The sequence below is a fragment of the Gymnoscopelus braueri genome (genome assembly GCF_963280865.1).
Source record: "Gymnoscopelus braueri genome assembly, chromosome: 22".
NCBI classification, from domain to species: Eukaryota; Metazoa; Chordata; class Actinopteri; order Myctophiformes; family Myctophidae; genus Gymnoscopelus; species Gymnoscopelus braueri.
In genome coordinates this window covers 37488906-37511311 of record NC_137624.1, presented here as the reverse complement: position 1 = coordinate 37511311, position 22406 = coordinate 37488906, and the positions used below count along the sequence as shown (strand labels likewise).

The 22406-nt window shown below is 41.1% G+C and overlaps 2 protein-coding genes across 2 annotated transcripts; both read right to left on the bottom strand.

The window, feature by feature from the left end:
• Positions 1-411: 411 nt before the first annotated feature.
• Positions 412-7420, bottom strand: LOC308078551 (ADP-ribosylation factor-like protein 15). Its single transcript, XM_080419750.1, has 5 exons — positions 6400-7420; positions 3030-3180; positions 2795-2854; positions 1368-1576; positions 412-724 (listed from the first exon to the last, which is right to left on the bottom strand). The coding sequence occupies exons 1-5, from the start codon at positions 6409-6411 to the stop codon at positions 569-571; spliced, it is 588 nt and encodes a 195-aa protein (XP_080275876.1). The 5' UTR covers positions 6412-7420; the 3' UTR covers positions 412-568.
• A 112-nt stretch (positions 7421-7532) lies between these two features.
• hsdl2 (hydroxysteroid dehydrogenase like 2) lies at positions 7533-19842 on the bottom strand. The gene is made up of 11 exons (XM_080419747.1): positions 19653-19842; positions 15455-15618; positions 15024-15122; positions 14561-14675; positions 13250-13356; positions 12942-13040; positions 11848-12042; positions 10862-10933; positions 10008-10160; positions 9548-9676; positions 7533-8816 (listed from the first exon to the last, which is right to left on the bottom strand). The coding sequence occupies exons 1-11, from the start codon at positions 19667-19669 to the stop codon at positions 8704-8706; spliced, it is 1263 nt and encodes a 420-aa protein (XP_080275873.1). The 5' UTR covers positions 19670-19842; the 3' UTR covers positions 7533-8703.
• Between the last annotated feature and the right edge of the window lie 2564 nt (positions 19843-22406).

The following is a 22406-nucleotide window of genomic DNA, read 5'->3' as shown; positions in this document are numbered from 1 at the left end:
TCAAATTGTTGGCTTAGGAATGCGACAAAAACAAAAATAAATCCATGAATTGAAGGCTTCATGGGGCGTGCAATTGATATAAAATAAGTAATTTTTTGGGTGAACTCCTCCTTTAAGATCATAGTAGGCTGATTTATGGGGTAAGGGTGTTTCTCAGAGTCAGAGACACTCAACATGGTTGGGTATAAATAATCACTCAAGCTCAAAATTAACATTTACACAAAGACCTGATTCTGAAAGACCCAACACATGCGCACACACACATACACATACGTACTTATATAAAATACACACTTCATACGATTGGCGATTTGTTTCCTTATATATAATCGGACAAAAATGATTTATTAACAGAATCTTTGGACATGTGAAACTATACACTTAACTATAGTTTGAGGCAGGCAAAAAAAGTGTAGGTGTGCCTGTGTGTGTGTGTGTGTGTGTGTGTGTGTGTGTGTGTGTGTGTGTGTGTGTGTGTGTGTGTGTGTGTGTATATAATCTTATATATATAATATATAATATTTTTTTCCTTATTTTTAAACAGGCCTGCTTAAAGGAAACCCCATCATCACACAGGATTCTGGGTAAGGAACTCCTTCTCCTCCAGGAGGCCAATGAGCTGGCAGAAGCTCTCTCTAACGGCGGCCATGTCATCCAATGAGGTGGGCTGCAGCACCCAGCTCTTGCCGAGCGCCAAAGGTTCCAGTTCAAGGTACTTCCTGATCTGAGGGAACGGAGAACCCGGGGGTTGCGTTTAGTACTAGAACAAATACTTTGAAGTACTAGCAATTACTTTCACTGATCGATCGCAAGAACATTCATGGAATGACATTAAAGGGATAGTTCACCCCAAAAATCTTTTTTTTCTCTATCGATTAGGAGACTTTTTTGTTTTTGTTGCATTCCTAAGCCAATAATTTGATGACTAGCGGTTCCGGTATGAGACACAAAGGAGACTCTTTGTGTCTCCTACTGGAATCGCTGCCGATCATCAAATTATTAGCTTAGGAATGCGACAAAAAAAAAGCTTATAATCGTCTATTTTCCAATAGCCAAAGTATATAGGTCTGAAGTGATTAATGTACGTTTTTTTTAAATAATAATCGAAATCTACAAAGTAACTACCGGTAGTAACTAAGGTTTTCAGATAATTGTAGTGGAGTAAAAGTACAATATTTTCCTCTGAGATGTAGTGGAGTAGAAGTAAAAGTATTGAAAATGGGAAATACTCCAGTAAAGTAAAAAAATACCTCAAAATTGTACTTAAGTACAGTACTTGGGTACATGTTACTTTCCACCACTGGTACTTTGTGTATACGTTAGTGTACTCTCTCTATGTACTTCTACTTCTTATGTGCTGCTGGTACCTCGTGGACGCTGCGGGCGGCGGGCCGGTCCGTGTGATTGGCCAGGATGAGGAAGGGCAGGGTGGTGAGCTGAGGGTGCTGAAGAGCCGAGTGGAGCTCGGATCGGGAACCTTCCAGGGCCGAGTCGCTGGAGGCGGAGTCTATGACGAAGACCACCGCCTGGGTTCCCTGATAGTACCTGGACCAGTACTTCCTAATGGTCTCACTGCCTGGTACACAAGAGTAGAGTATTTCAAAATATATATGTTTCTAATCCAATCTGTAATTAACTCTCTCAGTGCCAATGAAATAAAAAAATATGTTCATACTGTGCCAGCAAAAGTAAAATAAAAGTGCTTAGGAAGCGAGATACAGCCCTTTTCAGTTATAAGTTAATCAAAGAGTGGATGGAGCTGCAAATCTTCAGATAATGATATCTTGGATTCAGATTTTTTTTTTTTTTATAAATAAATAAATTAAACTCGGGATTTTTCGTTCTGGCACTGAGGGCATTCAGAAAAAACTCGGGATAACTCGGGGCTTGGCACTGAGAGAGTTAATCTACTTTCAAGTAAGTTACTAATGTAATATGTAATATATTCTGGGGTTCTATGATAATACCTGAACCAGTGCACTAATGGTCTAATTACCTGGTACACAAGTAGAGTATTTTAATATTCATTTTGTTTTTTATTGATAGTATATAGTAGACTCTGACTGACAGGAAATGGGGAGTGACACGCAGCAAAGGTTGTCGGGATCGGGATTCGAACCCGCGACACGCTGCATTAGCAGCCTACTGTAGGTGCTCGGACCGCTACGCCAGCCGTCGGGGCCATTTTAATATTCTAATACCTCTCATCACCCAGTACTTCTATAACATTATTTTACATAGAGATTTCAAAATTCATGTGTTCTGCCTGTCCCACTCTCTCTGCTGATGTATGAGTCTTGGGGCCAGTCACTGTAAGGGTCAAACACATGAGGCAGTGGCTTTTAACGCTCTACTTCCCCTTCCTATCCTTAAGCCCTATGTTAGATTCTGTGTTTTTAACTCTGAGGGCCCTATTTAGACAGTCTATGGCGCATGGTCTAAAGCTGGGCCTTGGGGGTGTGACCAACTCCAATTTTGACAGTCAAAGCGCAAAGTAAGGCACCAGACGTAAAGGCTTTGAATATAAATTATTAATTAGTCATGGGTGTGTTTTCGGCATAACAATCTATTGACCTATAGCAAAGGCCTTTTGACATAAAAATGACACAAGGTCTTTGATGAATCCTGTACGAAGGACCACATCACCCAGACCTGTACCTCAGATTTCAAATGGACACCATCCATCAAGTTATAATAATATTATTACGGAGGGAAAAAGTATAATAATAATATTATGAAAACTGTATCTATAGTATCTAGTAATAGTAAATTAGCATAGTAACAGTAACTTTACCTCCCAGTTCTTTAACATTCAAAACGGCATCTTTGAACTGAACGCTCCGGATGTCAAAACCTACAAGAAAGAAAATAATGATATAAATGTATTATTATATTGTTAACTAACATTATTATTAATATATTAATACACTTACATTTTGTTCTCATTTCCCCATAATGTTGTACTTTATTATCTTTATAATAATAATTATTATTATTATCTTTATATCTTTTATTATCAGAACCAGTACCTGTGGTGGGTTTGATGTTGTTGATGTTAGCGTTCTCCTGACAGAGTCTGGTGAGGAGTGAGGTTTTACCAGAGCCAGTCAGTCCGATACAGACCACATCATATTCTGGTTTGAGAGCAGGAGGATCCTTACAGCACAAAGTCCTGAAACACTGACAAGACAATAGTATATACTTTAATGACCAAAATGGAAATTCATGCTCTCACCAGTGTAAAAGGTGCATTTCAAACAAGCAAACAGCTAAATGAGAAACAGATGACGCAGCCACCAGCACACAACTGTCCAGTATAACAGAAAGATGGATAAAAGACTTCTTAAAATGCTCAGCATAACACATACAGAGGATGACCCTCGTAGTCTCATAGTTCTCTCTGGATACATCAGGTAAACATTCTTACCGTGCCAAATCCCAGCTTTACTATCCAGAGAGTGAAATGTACACATTCTGCCATGTTCTTTCTTTCTTTCTTTCTATCTATCTATCGCCATTCTTCTTAAATCCAAACCAGTCTTTTCAATAAATAACGGGAAGTTGTGGGGTAAATATTTAACGGACATTTTTTCCACCAAAGGCGTGAAGTTCAAACCCTTGTTAATCTTTTGCTGGGGGAGGTGGAGAGGACGGAACTCACCTCCAACTACTGTGACGAGTTGAACAAAGTACAATGTGTTATTTTTTTACTTCTGCAGTATTTGGAACCGCCCAGATACTTCTGGGTGCAGACACACTCACTGAATCCGGCGACAGTTGTCAAGTCAACACAGTTGCATCTGATACTATTGCGTGGTGCATGGTGGCATAGTTTACATATCACTCGCCATTTCTAATTGGTTGAACTGTTGAAACTTTATGAAAATGAGGTTCATCCAGCGCAGCACGGACGGCTCACGGAACTCCAGTCAAACAGTCAAACTACGTAGTGTTGATCAAATATTAATCAATATTCTATTACTGTATTGCCAATTGCCCACCTCTAATGTTTTCAGAAAGATAGTTTAGTGTTGTATAGCTGTAAAAAGAGATCATTTGGTACTTATGATCAAAAACCAAGCATCGCCTGATTCGCAGTACGGAACTACATCATTGGCTGGAGTGTTTAGGGATCCAGTGCGTGGCAAGAGTGTGTTTGACTCTTTCTTGCCCTGATGACGAAAAGTCTGGTCGAAACAGGTTGGTGTTTTCTGAATTGTCTGAATTTCTGTACAGTTAAATAAGAGCGTACCAAATGCACTCTTTACAGGTCTGTTTGATCAAGTGTAGAGGGTTTAAGTGGTGCTGAATTTGCAGCTCAACAAAAGCTAATTCATCCTTAGCCCTGAAACATGACTGTCATACCATGACAGTCATGGTGCCGAGTCCCCCTGGTCTAAAGTTGTGTTCGATTTTTTCACATTGCCATCTCTCACATAAACATAAACGTTCAGATTTCAAATATAAAGTGCTTACCACCGAGCCACGGATGTTACAAGGCGATGCGGACCGCGATGAGTACCCGTATCTCCCGTATTGTTCAATAAAAAGCATTTTAATCCCATCGCCGGCCATTTTCTTTTTTTGTTTTGTAATGTATCAGAGTGCAATACACCTCCCAACCATTAGTGTCGCATGGTTGAAAGTATCGGAGACAATTTGGAGAAAATGGCCGGCGATGGGATTAAAATGCTTTTTATTGAACAATACGGGAGATACGGGTACTTATCGCGGTCCGCATCGCCTTGTAACATCCGTGGCTCGGTGGTAAGCACTTTATATTTGAAATCTGAACGTTTATGTTTATGTGAGAGATGGCAATGTGAAAAAATAGAACACAACTTTAGACCAGGGGGACTCGGCACCATGACGCTTGTATACAAGCGTCATGTGAACCATGGCTAATTCATCCTAGGCTTGTATGACGGAGGACAATTTGACAATAAATTTAAATCTCTGCGATACGATTATTGTGAGCGTTGTTTTAACACTATTAACGATAATTGTCCCATCCCTAGTCTGAATTGACCTGTTGCAGGTCAGCACAGTTTTGGTATAATGTTGCAAGTGGTTGCAAGTTGCGTTGAGAATCACTGGTGTGGACTGGGCTTTACTTCACTTTCATGCCCTACCTGAGATTTGAACCCGGGTCCCCTGTGCAAGAGCTGACATTTTTACCACTGAGCTTTAACTAATAGAGGAGTGGTTTTGGGCCAGCGCCCCCCTATCCAATACCCATGTTTATAGTACACAGTGGAGGTTGACAGGAAACAGGGAGAGAGAGACAGGGAGTGACACGCAGCAAAGGTCGTTGGAGGGGAGCTGAACCCGCGAAACGCATTAGAGCCTATATGTGGTATGCACCCGGACCAGGCCAGGCCAGCAGGCGCCCCATGTTATTCACTGTTAAACAGCAGCTATGAATTGGAACTTCAAACACTAACCCTTATTGATCACAAACGTCAATCAAAAGGCAATACTTTGGTGCAGTACCAAACAAGAATGATCTTAACAAGCATTCATATTATCTTCTGTTGCACTGCAAAATACAGAAGAGCCCCCCCAATGGCACCTCAGCGCTCCCCTTTCAAAAATGTTCCTTCTAACGCCCCCCTAAACTCTGAACGCCCCCTGGGGGGTGGTGCCACCCCTGTTGAGAAACACAATAATAAAGCATCCCTGCTTTCTTGGCTTTCTCAGGGGGAAGACCATGAATTCTGACCTTCAGGCGAGGCAAGTCTCAACCAGTAGTGGTTCTACCACATGACACCACACACTAAATCTGAAACTGAAACTGAAAATTAAAGTAAATAAATAAAGCAGTTCCGAATGAACTACAGTCCATTTCCAAATTAACACATGGTACTTTTGACTTCAGTGCTATTTTGGCAAATAAACTCATATAGTACGTTTGACCTCGTTGTGTTGTGTTTGGGGGTTTAAAGAACAGTGGGTTCGATATCACTTACCAACAACAAAGCAGAATGCTAGTAAAAAAAAAAAACACAATCCTAATTAAGGTGCTCACTCCTCCTGGTGCCCAGATTGCCTATAGTGCCCTCTCTTCTCCCCCCTAAGTGCCCACTCTTCCAGGTGCCCACATTTCCCTAGTGCCCACTCTTCCTAGTGTCCAGATTTCCCTAGTGCCCACTCTTCTCCCCCCTAAGTGCCCACTCTTCCAGGTGCCCACATTTCCCTAGTGCCCACTCTTCTCCACCCCTAAGTGGCCACATTTCCCTAGTGACCAATCTATAGGTGCCCAGTTTTCCCAAGTGCCCACCTTTCCTGTTATGCTCTACCATTCAGATTGGTCAAAACAACATTTTATTCACACACAAAAAACGTACATAGTGTTACAGTCTGTGTGTGTACTTAGTGTAGCTTTAACATGTAACTCACCAGGTACTCCATCCTGGATGAGGGTTGGGGTTGGAAGTCTTCCTCGGGTGTTTTTCAGGGGGTGAATAATCGTCAAAACGCGACGTTTTACGTTAAACGCGATACTTAAGACATGTTGTGAAGAACTACAAAGAACTACAAGTCCACCCGTCCATGTCTCACACTGTTTCTTGTCTTTAAAGCCTTAGCATAGGGGTAACATGCTAACGTTCCGTTTTTTGTTTCTTTCTCCCTCCCATTCAAACAACCAGCAGTAGCATCCAGGTGTCGCGGTACTATTTACTTTATTTAGTTATTTTCAACAACGTGGTTTTGACAATAAAACGGCCTTTAGTTCCAACTTCCTAGAAGAAAAACACAACCAAAACAAAGAGACCCCCGTACGTGCTCGTGCCCGCGACTGGTGCGTCAGGCGGCTCATTCCACAACACTTCCGCGTGTCTGCGCGCGCACACACACACACACACACACGTAACTGCCAAAGTAAATGTAATGTCATGTTTCGTTTAACCATCGTCTTATCTGTAATATCACAATACAAATCATATCTGTTGTGGAAATCAGGTATTTCCTTAGTGGGGGAATAAAGAACTAAATGCCTTTGGGTATATTTATTTGATAAAATCATCTGATCTTTTTGGACCTGTCCTGGAGAGGGGGTGATGCTCCTTTTGAGTACAAAAGGACCCCAATTGAATTGGCTTTTTTTTTTTTTTTTTTTATCTTATTTGGTTTACCTTGTATTTGAACTGCAAACTTCTAAATAAAGTAATCAATCAATCATGCTGATGGTGTATTGGGGCACCAACCAACGCTGGGTTGCTGGTGTTGGCAGTTCAAGTCTGGGACTGTTTGCTGTCATTGCGCTAGAGTTGCAGGTGCGATAGGCAGGTGGTGCTGGAAGAGTTGCCCAAGCTGACCACAAAAAATGCCTCAGTTTACACAGCAACATTCAAGATTTGTAATGTCACATCTTATATACGATTATGAGGTTTTGGTTCCTCAATATTATAGCTGCAATAACGTGGGACCTAAAAAGTCTTATCCTGGTCCTGACTACTAGTAAAGTAGCATTAATATTTGACAACATACAGTATATTTGACATTTGAAAATACCACACAAACTGAAGTCAGACCTTCAACATTTTAATATGAACATCACCGTTTATGATATCACAGTATTTATAATATTAATGCCCCACCGATGACATCACATACGTGAAAGTTAAACCTTTTACGGGTAGTATGGTGACTCTAATGGTCTGTGAGTCAAGGTCTGTAGTGTTAGGGCAAGGTCACACTATTATTATTATGCGTTAGGTCAGCATCCCGTTCACTTCCATTCTATTCTATAGCAAAGAGGTGGAGCTTCTCGTTGTGGCGTGTTGAACATGTCTGAAACTTGGGAGTTCAACATTAGTGATCTTTGACCGGGAATCAACCAATAGGAAAGAAAAACAGTGGTTGACCCCACTTGGTAGGCATTTTTCTTGTAGTTTTCTTTCAGGGAGCCATAAGTCCAGCATAAGTCAAGCAATATACAGAAAACACAGAAAAAACGGCACTGGTGGCCACAAGCTGCAAGACAACATGGAAAATTGACATGTCTGACGCCGCGTTGGCTACAACGCTTCTCACGCAGATGTGTGACTATACCCTTAACCACTAAAACCCCATACGTTGAGCGGAGTGCTATGCACTAGCTCTATGCTAGTGTCTTTTCTGTTTTCGCCCTACATCAAATGCCTTCGCTGAAAATAGCAGATCGACAAGCTTTTACAACGCGTCGCAGCGCGACGCGTTGTAAAAGCCTTGTCGATCTGCTATTTTCTGCGAAAGCTTTCCCCACAATACCGATGCTGTGGTTTAAGTGGTTACGGTGAAAAAAAGATGTGGACGGATGCCGAGTTACCATGGTGACCTGTTGAGGTGGACCAAGAAAGATTTAAGGCCATTTGGTGTGCGATTTCTGCATCGTTTCATTACAGTTCTGTTAAGCTCTCACTAAAAGTTAAGGCGTTACGAGAATAAGTACTGTTAAGGTGGTCTGGGGAAGTGAAGACTGTCACAGCCTTCACTGAATTTTAAGGAGGTATCAGTCCTGGTGGTCTGGGGTTATTTTAAGGTGGTATGAAAATAATTCCTGGGGTTATGTTAAAGTGGTATGAGAATCAGTCCAGTTAATGTGGTCAGGGAAATTGAAGGGGAATTCATGGTCACCGCTTCGATCTCCGCACCAAGGATGCCTCGCCGCTGCCTTAAGGTGTTATGAGAATCAAGTCCTGTTAAGGCGGTCTGGGGGAGTTAGAGCTTGGACTGCATCAATCCCATCATCTTCTCCATTTTAATGGCCATCGTCATGTCGCCTTTGATTTTCAGCTTCCCCGACATAAACGCCATCGTCGGCTTCAGTTTCCCTGGAAACGACAAATGTTAAATGAAATTAATATCCACACACAAAAAAACAAGACAGGGTCTATTTACAGCATGGCTTCCATATGGATCTTGGAAGTCACGTGGCCAGTAATCTATGACGTCAGTTAACTCCATATCCAATCCGACTCAGCCACAGAAAAGAAAAGAACCAGTCTAAGGTGGAAAATGGCAGCACTCCAAAATAAGGGATGCAAGACAGAGGCTCAGTTGTGCATTCTCTTGATTAGGCTAATGCGTTTCGGCCTCCAACCCCCCTTGCAAAATCTCAAAACATCCTGAGGAAACACTGCTGTAAATAAAATTGAAGTTGTCTGCCTGTGTGTCTGGCTGCTTGTCTTTGATGCACGCCCAAAGCCCAGGTCAGATTGGGCTTTAAACTTTCCATAGCAGTGTGTTATGATCCGTGGAAAGTCATAGCATGGCCGACCATAATATGGTGTTACGACTACAGTCGCAAGACTAGAGTAACGTGACGAAATCCCAATGTTATGTAAAGAGTGTGATTGCATCTGCTGCGATATATTGAAAACATTAAACTTTATCAATGAGCTAGATAGGACATGTTGTGCCATTTGAACACTGCATATGCGACAATACGGTGGTACGTGTGCACTGTTATAGTATTAGGAAACTGAATTAGGAAACCATCATTCAGCATCTGTTTGGCAAGCCGTCTGTAACCGTGCCAACAGCCGGTGAATACGAAACTCACCGGCAAACATTTTGCTGAAGTCGGCAGAGTCCATCGTCATGATGACGTCTGCTTTGACTGGCGGCTCGCCCTGTCCAGCCGCTCCCGAATCGTTCTTCAGGTCAATGTACCAAATGCCCTCATGCTCACCTGGACATCAATTACAGTCAAATAGTCAAATATGATATCAATAATGAAATAAACACTATACATAAATGAATAAAGAATCATGTAAAATGTATTGCACCCAAATATTAACCCTTAATAATAATAATAATAATAATGTGTGTAATACAGAGACTGATCCGCATGAACACAGTTAGAAGAGGAAAGCAATATTATGTTGACGAGCCCCCAAACTTAAAACTAATCTGCAAGGTCCACTGCTACCAGAAATATGAGTCTTCCAGGGGCATCGGGTGGGGCTAGGCTGCTACATGGAATACCCGCGAGAAAACAATACAAGAAGGTAAAAACGTACCAGAAAGTACAAACTTGTACACTCCCTGAGTGGACTTCACCACGTCAGGATTAAGGACTCCTCTGATGACGTTGAACGTGGCTTCTATGGGACCTCCTGTAGAACTACTGGCAGGTTGACTACTACTGGGTGGCTTAAAAGCCGGGGTGGCCCCTGAGAAACACAGTGGTATTAGTAACAGATTCAGTAGGACAACCATTTGTACTTTTGGTAGTAATTGCAGAACTAGTAGAATTGGTATTAACCAGTGTTGATTTCGACGACAAACTATGATGAAAAGGTTAGTCGACTACCTTTTTTCACAGACGAAAACTAAATAAAAACCAAATAAAAACTAAGCTATGGTGACTAAAACTAAGACTAAATATATTGACAATTTCGTCAACAAATAAAAACTAGACTAAAATGTTAGTGAGGGACTAGTGGAGAAGAAATCCAGTAGAACTAAAAGACAAGTCATTTTATGTTTGGTTGCGCTCAGGTGTTGCGCTCTGAAAATAGCCGATCTACAAGCTCACAACGAGTCGCAGCGCGATGCGTTGTGAGCTTGTAGATCGGCTATTTTCAGCATGCAACCAATTGTAAAATCAGTCATTACCACACCATCGAGGTCAGCCAAAATACATTTTAGTTGACTAAATCAACTATAGATTTAGTAGACTATAATCTTATGATATTTAGTCAACTAGACTAACAGTAAAACATTTCAGATGACTAAAAATAAATGGAATTCGATTCAAAAGACTATGACTAAAACTGAATCAAAATGTGATGTAAAAATCAACACTAGTATTAACCATAGTACTAATAGCAGTACTAGTAGTAGTAGTAGCAGCAGCAGTAACCATGGTTACCATGTTCCTCCATCTGTTTGACCAATGCCTCAGGCTCGTCGTCCAGGAAGAAGTCCGGCAACAGGGGGTGACCTGCCAGACCAATCAGAGTGCAGCGTTACCAAAGAGGCTACAGGAGGGGGAGGGGCTTCAGAAAAATAGGAGGCTATTGGAAGCATATACATATAAAAGGCAGACGCCTCCTCCGACTCTGGGGCGTCTGTATCGCGGCCGCCATATTATCCTGACTACTGGCCAATCACAGCACGTCTTTTCCGAGACTTGGTAGAATCTAGTTGTATAAAAATAGTACGGGATATTTTTATACAACTAGATTCTGTCCCGGAAAAGACGCGCTGTGATTGGCCAGGAGTCAGGAAGCGTGCCCCCTCTAATATGGCGGCCGCGATACAGGTCGCTCCATTGAACTGCAGCGGCCAATGAGGTATCTAGGTTTCTATATCTATGATTGGAAGGGCTTTAACCACTTAAACCCACTTGACTTGGTAAACTGGACCCGAGTTGGCTCTGTACTTGGACTGCTTTTTCCCCCTCATCTACATCAAATATCTTTGCCCGAAAATAGCCCATCTACAAGCAAATTTGACGCATTGTGAGCTTGTAGATGGAGTAATGTTCCCCCCAGAATATGGATGCTGGGGTTCAAGTGTGGTTAACTCATTCCCTGCCAAGAACGTAATTATATCCAATTACCAATTCTGTCAAGAACGTAAAAAACGTAATTTTAATTTTCTTTTTTATTATTTTTTTTATTTTGACCCAAAGACCAAGGAGATATGATTTTTCGAAGATTTAGACTCCTATCCACTTCCTTGTTAACTTAAAAAATCTGTATCTCGGCTCCTGAGTACTTTTTATTTTTCAATTAAAAATCTCTGGCAGTGGGCAAACGCGGCCAGAAATAGTTCAGGCAGTGAATGAGTTAAAAACCATAGGAAGCTACTGGAGGAGGCGGGCTGTAGGAGGAGACTACAGGGGGCTCTCACCAGGCTCCACGGCATACTGCTCGAAGTCGACAATACCCTCCTGCCGGAGGATCGCCTCGTCGATGACGAAGTTTCCAGTGTATGCGGTAGGCTTAGTCAGGATGGCATACGCCGCGTCGGACATGATGTCTACCGTGCGACATTGCTTGCTCATGCCACCCCCGCCCAGCATGTCCATGGCCGCTGTCTGGATGCCTGAGAGGGGTGGGGAGGGGTGGTGGGTTAGCATCAGCAAAAACTTTCCTCCCCATCCCGGGTAACCGTAGAGCTAGCTTTAGCAGTTTTTAGAAAAAAAGTATGTTGCTATAATCAGTGGTTCTCAAACTTCTTCATGTCAAGGACCCCAAAATGATCTGTATTTGGCCACAGATCCCCATCTCAAAATATCTTGTTCCAGGGACCCCCAGAAGCAAAGATTTTAGTTAAAAATGTTCGCTTTAAAGAATATATATTCAATGATTTGCACAAACTTTCAAAAATAACAGACCTACAAGCTATAGCAGATCTACAAGCTCATAGCGCGCTATGAGCTTGTATATCTGCCATTTCTTAATAGCCAAAGAAATCTAAAATGGCACAGATGCGTTCTTGGTCTTAATGGGTTAACACATGATAATAATAACAATAATAATGTAAAATAGCAATAATAAATATAGCTGCAATTAATGGGGTTCAAGCACAGAAGAAGGAGATACATATAGGCGCTTTCTCACTGCATGGTACCAGTTTAAACAGAGCACTTCGTCCATTTTCAACCTTATCTTTATCATATAATTGGTCCTAGTTTATTGTCATTATAAGGATGGCACCATTTCTGTCTGCTCACTCTGTATCTCAGAGGAGGGCTGTGGACAGTTCAGAAACCTGCCCACCAGTGACATCATCGTTAGGCATGTTTGGTCATTTTTATTTTTTATTAATGATAGAACAATGGCTTCCATTTCAGCATGCTAACTTTCCAGCCAGAGAAAGGCTGCAAAATCCCCATCTCCGTGTGCTCAGCATGCAGACAGAAAGGGGGTCGAGTACCTTGTTGTGTACTCTGTCCACCACTGAATATCATTTTATGCATTTCAAATAGGTTCCAGACTCACCGGTTTTCGGCCACAGCGCGTTGACGGCGACTTGACCCCTGAACTCCTCTGCCATTCCCAGGACGCACATGGACATGCCGTATTTGGCCATGGTGTACGCTAGCAACAAATGAAGGGGAATTTAACCTTTGACACGGACAGATCTGGCCTTTGTAGCATAATATGCCACACACACACTGATAATAGAAAGGTTATTAAAATTACTTATTTATTCACTAAAATAATAATCATCATTACAAAATTACTTCCTATTCTTGTATTGTCTTTAGATCGGATACCCAGGTAGAGTAGTAGTTGTTTATCGTTACCTGTGTGGTTCTTAAACCAGATGGGGTTCAGGTTCAGAGGAGGAGACAGGTTCAGGATGTGAGGTGTTTTGCTGCTCTTCAACAGGTGAGGGAGGCAGAGCTTAGACCTGAAGAGACCAACATCCACATGAGACATTCATTCATCAGGGTCAGTTTTACTTTTCTGTACGTCTTTGCTACCTGCTCCCGACATTACTTGCACGCCTTTTTAATTAATTTGTTTATTTTTAACCCATTCAATCCGGGAACGCATCTACCAATGTCTTCTAAATCCTAACAGTTTTCTGAAAAACTATTGTTGCTATAATATCAGTGGTGATCAAACCTTTTCATGTCAAGGACCATCCAAAATTATATGTATTTGGTCGCGGACCCCCCCATCTCAAAATAGTTTGTTCCAGGGACCCCCAGAAGCAAAGATTGAGTTACAAATGTTCGCTTTAAAAAATATATATATTCAAAAATGACAGATGTGTTCCCGGATTGAATGGGTTAAGGGGAGGAAGAAAAAGGTCTCTATAACGTTTACTTTAGGGTAACATGAGACAATGGCAGAACATTTGCTATAAAGAGCTAACGTTAAAGCTTAAATCCGGGACGTATTTGAATTAATAAATGGTTACTTCAACCAATCTGTATTATTTTAATACAACATAACTACTCTTCCATTGTGGAATTTTGACCTGGGTGTGTCGAGTACGACACCTACTGGTGGATAACGGCAATGAAGTTAGCAGAGGAGTGGGCACCATAGAGGTAAGATATAATAAAAACAGCACACAGTCAATTAAAGTAGGCATGCCGCATGTGCATCCAGTGGGATCGGTATTACCGGTGCTGACATGCATTTAATTAATTGGTGGGCAAATCTCCACACCGCTGCAACCCAATTCACAGGTTTTGGTATTGGTAGATTATGTGTACGTTATTCATACATTAAGTACTAGCAGGGCCTGAATTTCGTTCCGAGATTGCAGGAACTGCACATAATTTAATTGATTACCGCAAATGTAGCACTTATAATGGGGGTGATGCAAATCATAATGCAATCTGAGACGGACAATGTAAGACCTTTAGTGAAGCTCACAAGTAGTATTCCCCAGTGTATTCCCAAGTGTATAAATCCACCCTATGTGAAGCATTTAAGGGGGGGGAGGGATTCTGACAAATTAATTTCAGGCTACTAAAACCTCGCCGGTTTTAGTATTGGTATGTTATCGGTACGTTATTTTCTACTTTAATTATGTATTTTTTACATTATTGGTATGCTATTTGTACATTATTCTGATGTTATAGGTACGTTATTCATACGTTAAGTAGGTTCCTCGCAGGTTGACTCCCAACATGAGGTCAACTTTCTTCATAGGAGTGTCTAGGGTTCCCGTCAGGTTGATTGCACTGGCGTTGTTCACCAGGATGTCAATACCTGGAGCCACACACACACAGCCACAAGCACGCACACAGGTTATGCTAATGCTAGAATAGAAACAGTAGAAAATAATGACACAGAACACTAACAATACAATATAAATTGTAGAATAGAACAGAACAGAACAGAACAAGAGACGCAACAGAACCACCGATAGAATAGAAAGCAGGCACAGGGGATAGTGTAGAAACCAATAGAATATAACTTCACAGAATAATATATTACAGGACAATGGAATAGAATCCAATAGAATAACATGATACAACAGGACAACAGTAGAATAAAAAAAAAGAATAAGAATAGAATTTAGTTAAATAAAGTATAACAGAATAGAGTAGAACAGACCTCCAAACTTCTTGACAGCCTGTTCCACAGCGGCACTGATTTGTTCCTCATCGCGCACGTCGACGATGCATGGCAACGCCTGACCTCCGAGAGCCTCGACTACACAACGCGCACGCACACACGCACGCACGCACACACACACACACACACACACACACACACACACACACACACACACACACACACACACACACACACACACACACACACACACACACACACACACACACACACACACACACACACACACACACACACACACACACACACACACACACACACACACACACACACCTTGTGAGAAAAAGTCACTGATTTCCAATATCAGTAATACTAGTACTATAGCAGTAGTAGGCCTAGTACTATTAGCAGTGTCAATGGTAACAATACAAGTAATAACAGTCGTAACAATACTATTTCCTAGTACTCACTCTCCTGTGCTGCAGTGTAAATGGTTCCAGGAAGCTTTGGATGTGCCTCAGCCGTCTTGGCGGCGATGACAACATTGGCTCCGTCCCTCGCCGCCTTCAGAGCGATTGCTTTACCGATGCCTCTACTAGCCCCCGTGATGAACAAAGTACAACCTGCCAGTTTACTAGATAGACAGACAGACAGACACAAACAGACACATACAGACAGAGAGTTGAATGGAACACGGTGCACAGACACAAGAACGCCACAGACACAGACTTTTAAAAAGGGAGCCGTTGTTTGAATAGGAGACATTGTTATTAAATCTATAATTTTAATGTTTCACCTTTGGCATCTAGGATAAATCCCATAGTATTCCCAAATTCAAGAGGTTACTTTGACACTTAATAGATTGTCCATGCTGGCATCAGTGGCATAACGTAGTTGCAGCGGGGCCCATACCAGTACAGGCTATTTAGGACCCCATCCCACCAATGCATGCTATTATATAGCACACACAGATTGTGCATGTGGACTTCACAAAACACAAATGCCAAAAAATACCTCATATAACTATCAGTGTAAAACTAGTACGCTTCTAAAGCCAACAGTTGCATGTAGGACATTATTCCACAAGCTGGCAAACTAGTTTACAGACACAGCTGGCACACACAAACAGAATTCCAACAGACATACCTCCTCCCACTCACAGAAGGATGTGCACTCTGTATGATGAGATAAATCTCTTCTGATGTGTACATCAATCATCAGTTCTAAACAAGACTAGCCAGCCACAGCACGACTATCTATGCCAAGGGTCGGCAACCTTTTTGACATGAAGTGCCATGTTTTCATTTTCTTCATAGTGAGTGTACCGTATCAACATTAAGTTTAATTATTGACACCACATCAAAATCAAATATTTCCAACAAAAAACAGATTCTTATTCTTTAGAAATATTGTCAGGATATAATAATCATTAGACTTATGTGCAGGATGGATGTAATTTGTATATAGATGTGAGAGGACTTAAACGGACTAAACCTTTTTAGAATATTACATTTTAAAAGAAAAACCCTCTCTCACACACGTTTGTCAGTGTGCCAGTGATCACCCTCCCCTGTGCCAATGCTGGCACCCGTGCCTAAGGTTGCCTAATGCCTACCCTTGATCTATGCTGTGTATGATAGCTATGCTAGTATAATTCCAATGCAGGACTAACAGTAAGTCTACCTAACCATTAGGATATCTACCTTACAATCCGATTGTGTCGCTGAAAGGGCAAAGGTACTCAGGACAAAAAAAAACGCTGTTGCCAGATCGTGCGCGAGCAACAAGCAACCTAAGCGAGCAACAAGCAACCTAACACACAAAGCTGCCCACTGCGCATGCGTCGACGCACTTTCTCTAACCAATTTACACCCACTTCACGCTTACAAAACCTGGACATGGCAACGTCGCTCATCGTTCTGTGATTGACAGCAAAAGCTGGCCAATCAGGTGGCGAGTTCGAGTGAGCCCGAATGGCTCCGAGTGCAGCCGACAAAAGACGAACGGCAGCCATTGTTTTGTGCGAGTCAGGGTGCGAGTGCCTTCATTTCTTACTTTAGCTTATAAAACGCTCTCAAACTTCTTCTCTGAGGCACGGAATTTACTTATAACATATCGTTTGGATAGAATTTAGTTGTTTCACTTCATATGTGTGCTCAATTATTCATGACAGAGCCTATTTAAAAATAAAAATTCAGAGAACCGGCAGGGGTGGCCAGTCACACGCATGTATCCGAATAAGTCAACCTATTTTGGGCATGGCCATGTCAACAGTCCCGTTGTGTCAGTGTGGTGGGGGTGGGGCGGGGGGGACAGCCATGCGCGCACACAGGGAGAGAGAGAATAGTTAGCCGAATTTTCGCTGACGGACAGAGAGAGACAGAGAGACATAGAGGGAGAGAGAGAGAGAGGAAGAGAGGGAGAGAGGAAGAGAGGGAGGGAGGGAGGGAGGGAGGGAGGGAAAGAGAGAGAGAGAGAGAGAGAGAGAGAGAGAGAGAGAGGAAGACAGGGAGAGAGAGAGGGCCAGAGGGGAGAGAGAGAGACACGGAGATGGAGAGAGAGGAAGGACGGCAGGAGGCGATGCGCTGTTAAAAATGTAAAAACTTTTTTGGGGGAATTTTTTATCCCACGATTTTTGAACCCCAAAATAAGCGAGCCCTTGCTTATTTTTGCGCGGACGTAATTTGTTTGTCATTGTGGTGAATGTTTGTGTGTGCTGCTGATGTTTGTTGTGTGAAGCTTAATGTCAGAGTGTTTGTGTTGGAGCGCCTCAGTGCGGCTGCAGAGTTCATGTGCAACATCTTGCATGCGTGGCCGTGGCTTCACAGTTTTCCTTCGCAGTGTCTGTAGGTCACGGCCTGGAGACCCCAGGGTCTCCAGGGACCCCTAAGGGGGGGGGGGGGTGAGACCCTCTGGGTTTTTTTTTTTTTTTTTATCCCATGATTTTGTTCTGCAGAACTTCTAGTCTTTCTACATGCTGACAATGACATGCAAGCAGAAAGTGGAATATAAAAATAATACTTATAGCTGATATATCATCCTCCTGCCAATCAGAATAGGGGTATTTGTTTTAGAGTGACCATGATATAATTATTTTAATAATAATCTGATACTAAACAATATGCTTTATAGAAATGTATAGTTGCTAGTTAGTTATAGGTGTAGTTATTTACAGTACACATACTATGGAATAGGCAGCAGGTGTGAGGTTTTTGGTTGATATTGCAGTGGTTCTCAACCTTTTCAGGCCGTGACCCCCCAAAATAATCATATTTGAACTGGGGACCCCACCACACCCTCACAAGCACTTGTAATTGTAGGACTTGAGACATTACCTTTAGTTTGACTCGGTTCCCAGATAAAAAAATTGAAAATAGCTGATCTACTCAGCTATCAGATGAGCTATTTTCAAAATGTTTGCCTCTTTCTTATATTATTTGACAATTTGGCCAATGTTTGACCTCATTTCATTTATTTTCTTATTTTAGGTATTAGAAGTCCTTAATTGTCACTTTACTGTCATCTGGGGACCCCCCCAAAACCAGCTTGAGAACCACTGATTCTCCACTCTTCAAGGGTAAGATAGCAGGACTTTGACCCTCATGAAAACAGTGTCTTGCACAAGTTGTGTGTCGAGACGCACAAGACATCAAATTAAACAACCCCTGTGTTAGCTGGGGAACATGTCAATTGTGAGATAGAAGAAGGTTTTCCAGAAACATATGAGGATATGTTCCAACTTAGAATTACGTTTTTCCTTTTTTAGAATGATCAGATTTGGTTCATTTTCATCATTACCAGGGTCAATTCACTGACTGTTATTTGCTGTCTCTGGACCAGGGTTTACAATTTCAAGCCCTTGAACTGTTGTAGCAGCAGTAGCCTTGGATCAAGACTATCATAGATGTATTTTTTATCGATTTTGACACAAGTCAGACTCGATAAAATACATCCATGATAGTCTTGATCAAAAGCTATAGCAGTAGTAGTAGTAGTAGTAGCCATGGTTCACAAGACGCTCATGGTATGACAGTCATGTAGTAGCAGCTGCAGCAACAACACTAGCTTCTAGCTCTACATCCAAATGCATTGGACTACATCTCGACCGACCTGGTTTAACCCTAGCCTTGGATCAAGACTATCATAGATGTATTTGATCGAGTCTTTCGTATCTATGAAAGATATGCAAATGTCAAAATCGATAAAAAAATAAATACACATGATAGTCCAAGGCTGGTTTAACCCCGGTTATTAAACCACATAAACTGGGTCAGAGGTAACTGGGTGAAAGTTGACCATGCATCCACAATATCAACATGTAACACAAATCTATACAATGGTAATAGCCTAAATCTATAACAATATTTAATACATTATGAAGAAATAAATATACATTGCGTCATTATTTAGAGTAAAATATAATAAATACGAGAAAAGGTAATATCTCATAAAATACATATGCAAACATATGAAAAATGTTCATCTTAAAAAAAAATCATCTTAATCATTTTCAAGTAATATGTATACTTTTGACTTCACAAAAAAAATAAAACTGTCAAAATAAAACAAGGATTTCAGTTTTTTGACCTTAGCCTTAATGCTAACACCAGCTCATTGGTTTGCATGAGGGAAACATGCTAACCAGTTGGACAAAGACGCAAAACTCACCCCGTGTTTGCCAACATTTTGGCGGCTTTCCAACTTTCCCCTTGGTGGGTCGAGACGAATAAAAAAAACTTCTGCTTTTTAAAAATGATTGTTATTTATTTGTTTGACTCAATGAACATAAAAAGCTGCGAGGAGCTTCCTGGAACAACACGTCTGTCACGTAACTCTTGTCAGACTGTGTGGACTTCACGCGAGACTTCCTGTCAGTGTCAAAATAAATGTTCTTTTTAAAAATCTGGTGGAGGAGGTACTCACATTTTTTACTTAAGTAAAAATATCAATAGTGCAATGTAGAAATACTCTGTTACAAGTGAAAGTCCGGAATTCAAAGTTCACTTGAGTAAAAGCACAAAAGTATTGGTATCAAAATGTACTTAAATAAAGTACAAAAAGTAGAAAGTACTCATTATGCAGAATCTAGTTGTATTCTAGTAGGCCTTCCTAATTGGCAAATACCACGTTCCACAACATTTCTTACACTACGTCTAGTAGTAACTTACCGTATTTACATACAGTACTTTTTAGTACTGTATTACCATGCTTTCTTTTGAAAGGCGCATAGATTTCTGGCCTCCCAAAAAGTGCATTCATGTCAAATCCACATTCAGGTTGAATGAATCTATGGAATGAATGAATGAATGAATGCATGAATGGGTGGGTGAATGAATGGGTGCATGAATGAAATGAATGAATGGGTCAATCTCCAAATTCAGTGGATATCGACGCAACACAAATTCAAAAGGGGAAAAAGGCATCTAGATTACACGTAGAATAGAACTATGTTGAGTGAACGTAGGCCTATTCATATGAATGTGAGTCAGAAAGCAAAATGACAGCACAAGCGCAAGCAGCAACAAACAACATAACATCTACAAACAGACAGACAGACAGACAGATAGTTAGATTCAGTTGTCATAGCAGCACCTCAGTAAGAAACACATGATAGACAGATAGATAATAATAATAATAACAATAATATATAACAATTTTATATGATGATAATAATAATAGTAATAAAACAACAATAAATAAATAACAATAATAATAATTAGTATGATCCTTAAACTAGTAGTGTACAGTAAATAAGATACAATAGACCAAATGTATTTGTCTTAAAGTCTGGTCTGGCTGTCTGGACCAACAGGCCTAATAGCCTATTTGCATATAGGAGAAAGGATAAATATGGACAGTCAATCTACAACAAGTATGAGCATACACTCTAGCTGCAACTACATTATTTTACAGTAGCTAGCCTTTACTTAGTCTATGAAATTAATTCAAGGACCCCAACGGAAACAAAGTCCGCAGGGACTTTTTTGGTCGGACCTTTTAGACAAAAGTATTATAAATGTAACTATGTTGTTTTACATTAAAAAAAAATTCAATCAATCAATTAGCAGGCCTCTAATTAGGACGTCACCAGCCTATAACCCAGTAGACCATTAGGAAAAATGGCAGTCATAGTATGAGTCATTAATCCAAGGACAGGGCACATACTATACTATCACTTCCAAAACATAAACCTGGAAAAAGAGAAAGTAATTCTATACAATAGCTAAAACTAAAGCACAATTGGTATTAGGTTAGTAGGGGGGGTGGGACAACATCGTGCTATACTGGGTCATAAAAACTTAAAAATAACTAAATTACGTCCCAAAAGAGGCATACAATTACACTAAATGATGAAAACATAATAGTTTACAATGATGAAAACACATATTGTACTATGTCATAAAACATTATGTGATACCACAGTATAGTATGTTGGTTGGTATCTGCATACGTACAGTATACATAAGTAGGCCCCACACACACACACACACACACACACACACACACACACACACACACACACACACACACACACACACACACACACACACACACACACACACACACACACACACACACACACACAGATCATCTTTTCTGTTATTCTCCCATGTATTTAGGTTGAAATATTCTTGATCATGAAAACTAAAGCAACAAGCCTGTTTTGAAGTAAGGAATATAAAGTGCATATAGCTAAAATGTAAAAAGAATGACGGATACCTGAAAACCCTATATTTAAGTGTGCTTGTACTTCGTAACGTCCCACCGTTGCGCTGTTCCAAGTGTCCTTGCGCAAGGGACTTACCTGCTGACTCACTTAGGAGGATGTTACCTGTTCATGAATGCACTGGAATCAGGACAGACATAACAACCATCAATAACTGGACTGTAGACCATTTGGTTCCATTTGATCCCCTCAAGGAAGGGTTCATTGAGGGGGTTCCAAATGGACACTTACATGTCTGTAACTCTGAGAGTATTAAAGGGATAGTTCACACCCCAAAAAATATTTTTTTCTATCTATTAGTCACCCCATGGAGACTTGAATTCATGGATATTTTTTTGTTTTTGTCGCATTCCTAGGCCAATAATTTGATGACCAGCGGACTGGTAGGCAGCGGTTCCGGTAGGAGACACAAAGGAGACTCTTACCGGAGCCGCTGCCGGTCATCAAATTATTGGCTTAGGAATGCGACAAAAACAAAACAAATATCCATGAATTCAAGTCTCAATGGGGTGACTAATCGATAGAAAAAAGTAATTTTGGGGTGAACTATCCCTTTAAAATGGAACCAAATGGACCTGTGGGTCCATTTGAATACTCTTAGAGTTAAGGGGGTGCATGAAATAAATAAAAAGTTTGAGAACCACTGCTGTAGACAAAACCAAATCAGCTGGCTCCGCTGACAACAAGCAGAGATT

Excerpts from the sequence above, each read along its gene's own strand:
- hsdl2 (XM_080419747.1), bottom strand. Across the intron at positions 14,676-15,023 it reads GGCTGTCAAGAAGTTTGGAG|GTATTGACATCCTGGTGAAC; the intron begins GTCTGTTCTACT and ends GTGTGGCTCCAG. Across the intron at positions 9,677-10,007 it reads GTACAAGTTTGTACTTTCTG|GTGAGCATGAGGGCATTTGG; the intron begins GTACGTTTTTAC and ends ATTGATGTCCAG.
- LOC308078551 (XM_080419750.1), bottom strand. Across the intron at positions 2,855-3,029 it reads CAACATCAAACCCACCACAG|GTTTTGACATCCGGAGCGTT; the intron begins GTACTGGTTCTG and ends TCTTTCTTGTAG. Across the intron at positions 1,577-2,794 it reads GAATGTTAAAGAACTGGGAG|GCAGTGAGACCATTAGGAAG; the intron begins GTAAAGTTACTG and ends CTTGTGTACCAG.